At 42.1% G+C, this 7,500-nt stretch overlaps 1 protein-coding gene across 9 annotated transcripts in view; it reads left to right on the top strand.

Moving 5' to 3' along the window:
• LOC143032281 (pseudouridine-5'-phosphate glycosidase-like) overlaps positions 1–1,853 on the top strand; it is a 61,273-nt gene extending 59,420 nt beyond the window's left edge. For 7 of the 9 annotated variants that reach the window (XM_076196768.1, XM_076196755.1, XM_076196786.1 and 4 more), the window contains one exon: positions 1,619–1,852. In XM_076196768.1, the coding sequence (XP_076052883.1) occupies positions 1,619–1,699 (81 nt within the window). In that variant the 3' untranslated portion in view covers positions 1,700–1,852. Of the gene's footprint in view, positions 1–1,618 lie in introns of all 9 variants that reach the window. The other 2 variants (XM_076196796.1, XM_076196826.1) reach the window with 1 other exon arrangement.
• Positions 1,854–7,500: the final 5,647 nt, after the last annotated feature.

The following is a 7,500-nucleotide window of genomic DNA, read 5'->3' as shown; positions in this document are numbered from 1 at the left end:
TTTCAAGTGTGTGTCTGTGTGTACGTGTGGTATGTGTGTGTGTGTGTACTAGAATTTACTGTGTATTTTGCTTTGTTCACGAATTTATAGATCGGTATAAATGTGTGTGCATGAATTCATGTGCATTTGGCTGGGTATAAATGTGTGTGTTTATTTCTTTTTGTCTATGTATACACTCTCTCTCTCTCTCTCTCTCTCTCTCTCTCTCTCTCTCTCTCTCTCACACACACACACACACACACACACACACACACACACACACACACACACACACACACACACACACACACACACACACACACACACACACACTCTTCTGCCTGCATATTTATTTTCATGTAAAATATTGTTCATCACCCATGTATGTGGTTTGTGTGTGCGTGCATGTGTGCGGTATATGTGTGTATGTGTGGATGTGAAATTCATATGCTGGTCTGTGTCTGCATTTGTATATCAGTACTTATTTGTATATTTGTTTTTTCGTGTTTATAAGCTTACGGTAATGTTTGTTTATTTATTGTTAGTTTTTCCTTGTTCGTGTCTTCCATACTCTTTATATGGTATCATATAAGCCCATGTCTAGTGAAAGGATTTTAGAATGTGTAATGCTCATTTTCATCCACTTCTAAGTAATACAATGTCTGATATCTTCTAGGAAGTTGTTGACGGTAGATATAGAAATCTTTAGTTTTTATACTTAGAACGTGAATGAGTATTTTCATGACCCCATTGAGAAATTCGAGTTGAGATTGTTAGACATAAATGTGGTATATAATGCTTGTAGACAACTTCACAAGAGAATCGGCCTCAGTGTTACTCAGAAGTGAATTCGTGTGTGTGTGTGGTTTGTTATGTTTTGGATCGTTAGTTATACTCGTAGCTAATCCTGTGGGTCTATGCTGCTTCGTTGCACAGTATTATCTCACTAGACGCTATGACGTTCCTATCCTAATTGGTATTGGCCGAGCTAAGGTGTTTCAGGGCAGCAGGGAACCGCAAACCGTTTTCTTTCGTGTTTTGATATGTGAACAACCGCATCTCCGTTTTATTTTTTATTTTTATTTTTTTTCTTGTTTGGGCAAAGCATTCACGACACTTGCTGGTTGCCGCCAACGTTTACGGAAGTGACGTTATGAACGCTTTGAAACATTTGAGACGTATGTAGCGTTCCGACTCGACATTTGTTCCACCTATATCACACTTCTGTCAAGTCCATTTTCTTCTCAGGTATTTTTGTTTATTAATTTTTGTACCCTCTTGAGCTGATCAGCCCTCGTTTTAGAAAGTTTCACTCGTAGTCTTTATGTTTGTCGATTACCTTGAATTTCTTTTTATCAGCAAACTATACTGTTTTGTATAAGTAAGCGTACGGAGCAATTCATTTGTGTGTTATCTACGGACATGCATCACAAGTGGTCATCTAACAAAGGTCTCCAGTGATCAAGGCCTTAGGCGTTGTCCTTTCTCCGGGAGACTAAATGACGTCAGCTGGCCCGACCGTGAAGCACACGAGGAAGCCAAGAAGGCGATGGTAGAGTGGGTGGGTGGGGTTAAGGGTTTGGGGTAAGCTGAAAATAGTGTTCCCTTTAATATACGTTTTCTTTCTCCGAATTCTTAGTTCGTTGTTGGTTGCTGTTGCCAGGGGGAGATGAGACATACAGGAAGGATGATCCACAGGCGGGGAGGTCGAGGATGTTGATCCAGGAAGGGGAGGAAGTGTAGAGCCTTCTTCAGGACGACGCTGCAAGCTCTTGAGTGTCTTCGGGATTGGCGGTTTGGGCCTGCAAGGAGAGAGGAGATCTTAGTGCTTACGGGCTTAGTGTAGATCAAGTGGTTAACACAGGGGTTTGTATAGACACCCTATTCAGTGTAGGTGATTGACACTGTTATTTGATTGATAAGAAGACTGTAAACATGGTTTGAGGAAAAGAAGATGGCATGTTAAACCGCTAGGCATTAATTGTAACTATATAGACAAATGGTGATTGTCGTAATTATATTAAACATTCAGTTTTCGTTTTTTTTTTTTTGTTCGAATACTGTTGAGTCTTCCAGCATGAATTTTTTTTCTTGTCTAAACAAGTGCACAGGAAATGCACGAGTGAATATACACACGCAGGCAAATACAAACGCACACAGACACACACACACACACACACACACACACACACACACACACACACACACACACACACACACACACACACACACACACACACACACACACACACACACACACACTCTGTGGAAATCGAAGGCCATGCCCTTAGTTTGGATTTAATTATGTTAGGAAATTAATCAATGTTTAGAAACATAAATGGTCCACTACAAGTGGCAATACTGTTTTTGTCACCCCATGGGCACATGCATGTAAATATGTAATACGTACAGTCATTTCCTCCCTGTTCTGTTAACCTTTTGCTTGTGAGGGGAGCTGAGAAAAGGTGAAACTACGGAATATGTTTTGACATCATATTATCTTTGAATTTAGCTTCATTCCGGGAAGCTAAGGTATTCCCCAGGTATTCTGTACCTATCATGAATCTCGTTTTGAGTTCCTGCAACTATCTTCACCTCACTTTCCTCGAAAAAAAAAGAAAAATAGAAGGGGAAGACCAACTACTGTCCCAGTACCTCCAAATGCGTCTCTCGACACCTTTCTGGGAGTTGGCAAGAGTGAGGCAGTGGCTGAGGCTGACAGTATAACCAGTTACGTTAAACGTCTCTTTCATCATTTAACAATAACTTTATTCTTCTACATAACGTTAAAAAATCCCCCGGAGATGGTGCATGATGGTGTAGGCAGAAGGTGATCTCTTGAAGTCCTTAGTCACAGACCTAGTAGTCCTTCTGTAATGGGACAAGAGGTACTACAGCTCGATAGCAGCCCCTACGGCTGAGCAGTCCTCTTAAAGATCTGCTTTGCTCATCTTACATGGGAGGAGGATAGGAAGGGTATCTCACGCATGGTCCCCTTATTCCACCCTGACTGCGGAGCCACTCCAGCAAAGTATTCTAAATATAGTATGAATAATTATGATAATAATGATTATAATGGTAATGATGATAATGGTAATAATGGCAATGGTAATGATGGTAATAACATTGATAATAATATTGATTATTAATAATAATAATGATAAAAATGATTAATAATCACTGATAACAATATTGGTAATAGTAATGGTAATAATAATAATAATAATGATGATAATAATAATAATGATAACCGTGATAATAACCAATCAGCCACAGCAGGGAGAGAGCAACAGCTCCTCCAAAATCTGTGTTGTACTTCCGCTTTGCCCAGTAGTAAACGGGACGAAGGTTCCTTCGCCCCAAAAACTCGAGAAAAATCAAGCAGGGCAACACCGGTGCAATAATCCACTTTTCCCCACAGAGGAAACACAAACACCACAATGAATGACTGTATCCTCGACCTTGCTAGAGGGGTATCACACTGGGCTATTTTACCTCCAACATCCTACCTCCAACTTCCATTTGAATAACTTAGAATATGACTTTGCTTACAGAAATCTAGATTTCTGTAGGAACAACTCAATAGTGTGTCTAATGTCTTAGTTTAGCGTTTAGCTCTGATATATACGACGGAAAGATAATTTGATATTTGGAAATTTGAAAAAAAATATTTGAACCAAAGTGGTTTATACTCAAACGGTTTCTCAACGGTTGGTGCCGGTGAAACCTGTGGAAGCCCAGTGTGATGAGTATTGCATTCCTTAGCCCGACTAGCCATAACGAGACCTTGAAGACCTTGACTTAGATTCTCCGTCTTGAAATTGACTAACAATGAGTTAGTAGCAAAACAGATGGTCTGTGAAAGTATATGATGCATTTGAAGATAGATTCAGAACTCCCCGCGACATATGGCTCCAAGAAGAAAACTCAACAGTAGAAATAAAACTTGTGGCAAAAATGCTGTGAGGAACACTCGACGAATTAGCCATGACCCTCTTCCCTCGGGCGTGGCCGAGGTTTCGAGGCAGCTTAAGAATAGGATATTCTGGCTTCACCCAAAGCTTTCTTGTGACTAATAACACTCCCCCCCCTCTTCCTTTTTTTTTTTTTTTTTTTTTCTCTTTTTACTTGAAGAATGACTTTCCTACTACACTTACCAAAGGCCACCTACATCTTCACCGTCCTCCTCAAAGAACAGTCTCATTACATCTCGTTTTAGGAGAATCGGCACCAATACCTTTATCTTCTCTCCACATTTCCCTCAAGTGGTGAATCTTAACTCTAGACCAGTGGTTCATAATCTTTTTCATCCTATGACCCGCCGAGACTCTTCAGGTTATTACCGTAACCCCTTTCAGAAATTTTAAAACTGTGACCCTTGTGAAAAGGCAAGATAAAACACTGGTTGTGTAGCAGGCCACCGCACTTGTGGCCAGTGTTGCGCTCACCAAACTGGTAAAAGCCCAATTGTCTAATTCAAACATATGAAAATATCTGAATAGAATCACCAGTGACGGTGATGTTGATCAAATAATTCCGACTGTCGTCCCCGGATTCGAACCGAGACTCGTGAATCACAAAGACCAACTTGTAGCTTGTGGTTAAACTTAACCATGAGTTGCAAGTTGGCCTTAGTTCTCTGTAAAATTAAGTACGGACGGCAGTTTGCAGTCGACTTAGTTCCTCGGGACTAAATTAACTCCCAGGTTGGAGAATTTAATAGGCTCGTTAGCTCACTTGGTAGAGCGATGACTTTGTGATTCACGAGTCTCGGTTCGAATCCGGGGACGACAGACGGGATTATTTGATATGAAAATACATCATTCTCTCGAATCCTTTGTGACCTAAGAAACTCCAAACGACCCCCCAGGTGGTCACGACCCTCAGGTTGAGAATCGCTGCTCTAGACTATAACCAGTTCATGCCATGCATACCAGACCTGACGCCCCAACATTCCCGCGGTTGAGGAAAACCACGCTCCCACATGCAGGCGCACCCTACTCGCTGCCCCGGATATCAAACCTAACTTCATAAACCCAGAATTGCTCTCGATAAAGGCGAGATATTTTAAGAAATTGGCGGCCGCGAAATACAGTACAATAATTAGCAGATTGAAAACGCCTGTAGCCTTAGCCAGAATAGGCCTTATCAAGGATGTCACCCGATGAAAGGGGAATGGGGAGTGGAAGGGCGGAATGGAGAGAGAGATAGGGAGAGAGGCGGGGGGAGAAAGTGGGAGAGAGAGAGGGGGGGAAGTGAGAGTGAGAGAGAGGGAGGGAGAAACAAAAAGAGAGAGAGTGGTGGAGAGAAAGAGAGAGAGAGTACACAGATGGACAAGAGAGTAGGAGGAGAGTGGGAGATCTAAGCCTGGCCATTAGCAGGTCGTCGAGAGGCTTCAGCCCAGAGACGAGACTTGTAACTCAGAGGAGGTATTTTTAGAAGGAGACTTCTTGAGGACAAGCCCTCAGAGGACGAGGAATGGGTTGTGGACGGTGCTTACTGGAATGGTTATGGCTTCAAGAGAGCTCTGCGTAGCTCCTTGAAGGAGGACGGAAAGTGAGTGATGAAGAAGAGTTTGAGGAAAGAGCTGGAGAAGAAAGGAATTTTTTTTTTTTTTTTTTTTTTTTTTTTTTTTTTTTTTTTTTTTTTTTTTTTTTTTTTTTTTAAACAAGCTCTGCCACTGGGACCCGAACTCTTGACTAAGCGACTGCTAACTTCAAACCAAGAAAGTTACCATTGTACTACGTTGATTCTACTAAACGAACGGTTATTTTCAAAAACATACGCGAACTATGAAGAACGTATAGGGAAAATAGAAAAGAGAAATGAATTAATGAGTGGGCATAAGGAAGACCGTAAAAAGATATTCACAACACAAGGAGAGAGCTACTTGTGACTACCGTCTGGACTTACTAAGTTTCAATTACTTTGAGAAAAGTTAGTCTATCTATGGCAACACTTCGGGTCGCTGAAATGTTGCCATAATGCGAGTATAACTTTCCTCAGACTCGCTGAAACAAAAGTAGATTTGGTTTTTGGTATAAAGGATGTCAGGGTGAAACAGTGCGCTGGTTTAACTTATGACCCCAGAGGAATGGGCTTGTTTTTCATTGGTTACTGGTGACTGCCACTTGCCTATGCCATACAAGGATGCGGGCAAAACATATGTGCTTCACGTTACGAGCTTATCTCTTATTTTTTTCACTTGTCGATTTTTTTTTATTTTTTTATTTTTTTTTTAGGGTGAGAGGATTGAATGAAGCATGTGTTGAAGGTAGTGTACAGAAAGATGTTCGTTAGGCGGGAATCTAGACAGGACCACAGGGCGAAGGGAAGTAAGAACGACCAAGGAAGAAATATACTGTAGAAGAGAAACGCTGAGACTATTTTCCGGGGTGGGTGGGGGACAAGAGCAGCTTGCGATATGAGGTGGATCACCTTGTTCAAGTCCACAGGAAAAGAAAAACAAATAGTATATGAATAAATAGATAATGAATAAATAAGTAAATAGATAGATAAATAAATAAATGAATAGATTTTTACATATAAAAATGCTGGAGGGGTGACAGGTCCCGGAACACAGAGGGTAGAACTAAGAGATTGTGACTGGCATGGAAAACCTCTCCAATCCGTTTCGCTCTCCATTAGCTAAACAGAATCACCAAGTGATGGTCATAATAAAACTAATAAAGAGTGGCACCGTAGCCAAAGTGCCAGCAATTGAAGTTTCTCTCCCTCTTTTCCCTTTTGTTCCCTTTTCCAGTTTTCCATTCCCTCTGTTCCCTGTCTCTCTGCCTCTCTGTTTTTCTTTTACCTCTCCCTCTCTGTCTGTTTGTTTATCCGTCTATCTGTCTGCTTGTCTTTCGCTCCCCACCTCTCTCTCTCTCTCTCTCTCTCTCTCTCTCTCTCTCTCTCTCTCTCTCTCTCACTCTTCTACTCTCCCTCTCCCTCTCTCTCTCTCCCTCTATCACTCTCACTCTCTCTCTCTCTCACTCTCTCCTCCTTTCTCTCCTTTTCTTTCCTTTTCTCTCCTTTCTCTCCTTTCTCATCTTTCTTCCTTTTTCTCCTCTCTCTGGCTCTCTCTCTCTCTCTCCACCTCTCATCTCTCCTCTCTCTCTCACATCCTCTCGTCCTCGTCCTCTCTCATCTCTCCTCTGCTCACTCTCGTTCTCTCTCTCTCTCTCTCTCTCTCTTTCTCCTCTCTCTCTCTCTCATCTCTCTCTCTCTCTTTCTCTCTCTCTCGTCATCCTCTCTCTCTCTCTCTCTCTCTCTCTCTCGCTCTCTCTCTCTCACTCTCTCTCTACACTTCTCCTTCCTCATACTTCTCTCTCGTCTCTCTCTCTCTCTCTCTGCACTCCCCTTTCTCTCTCTCTCTCCCCCATTCTCTCTCTCTCTCCCCATCCTCTCTCTCTCCTCTCCCCCTTTCTGTCTCTCTTCTCTCTCCCCTTTTCACTCTCTCTCTCACCCCTTTCTCTCTCTCTTACCCCTTTCTCTCTCTCCCTCCCCTTTCTCTCTCTCTCA

Source organism: Oratosquilla oratoria, chromosome 1 (assembly GCF_046742065.1).
Source record: "Oratosquilla oratoria isolate Oo_2021 chromosome 1, ASM4674206v1, whole genome shotgun sequence".
In the NCBI taxonomy this organism is placed as follows: domain Eukaryota; kingdom Metazoa; phylum Arthropoda; class Malacostraca; order Stomatopoda; family Squillidae; genus Oratosquilla; species Oratosquilla oratoria.
This window is presented reverse-complemented; position numbering and strand designations above follow the sequence as displayed.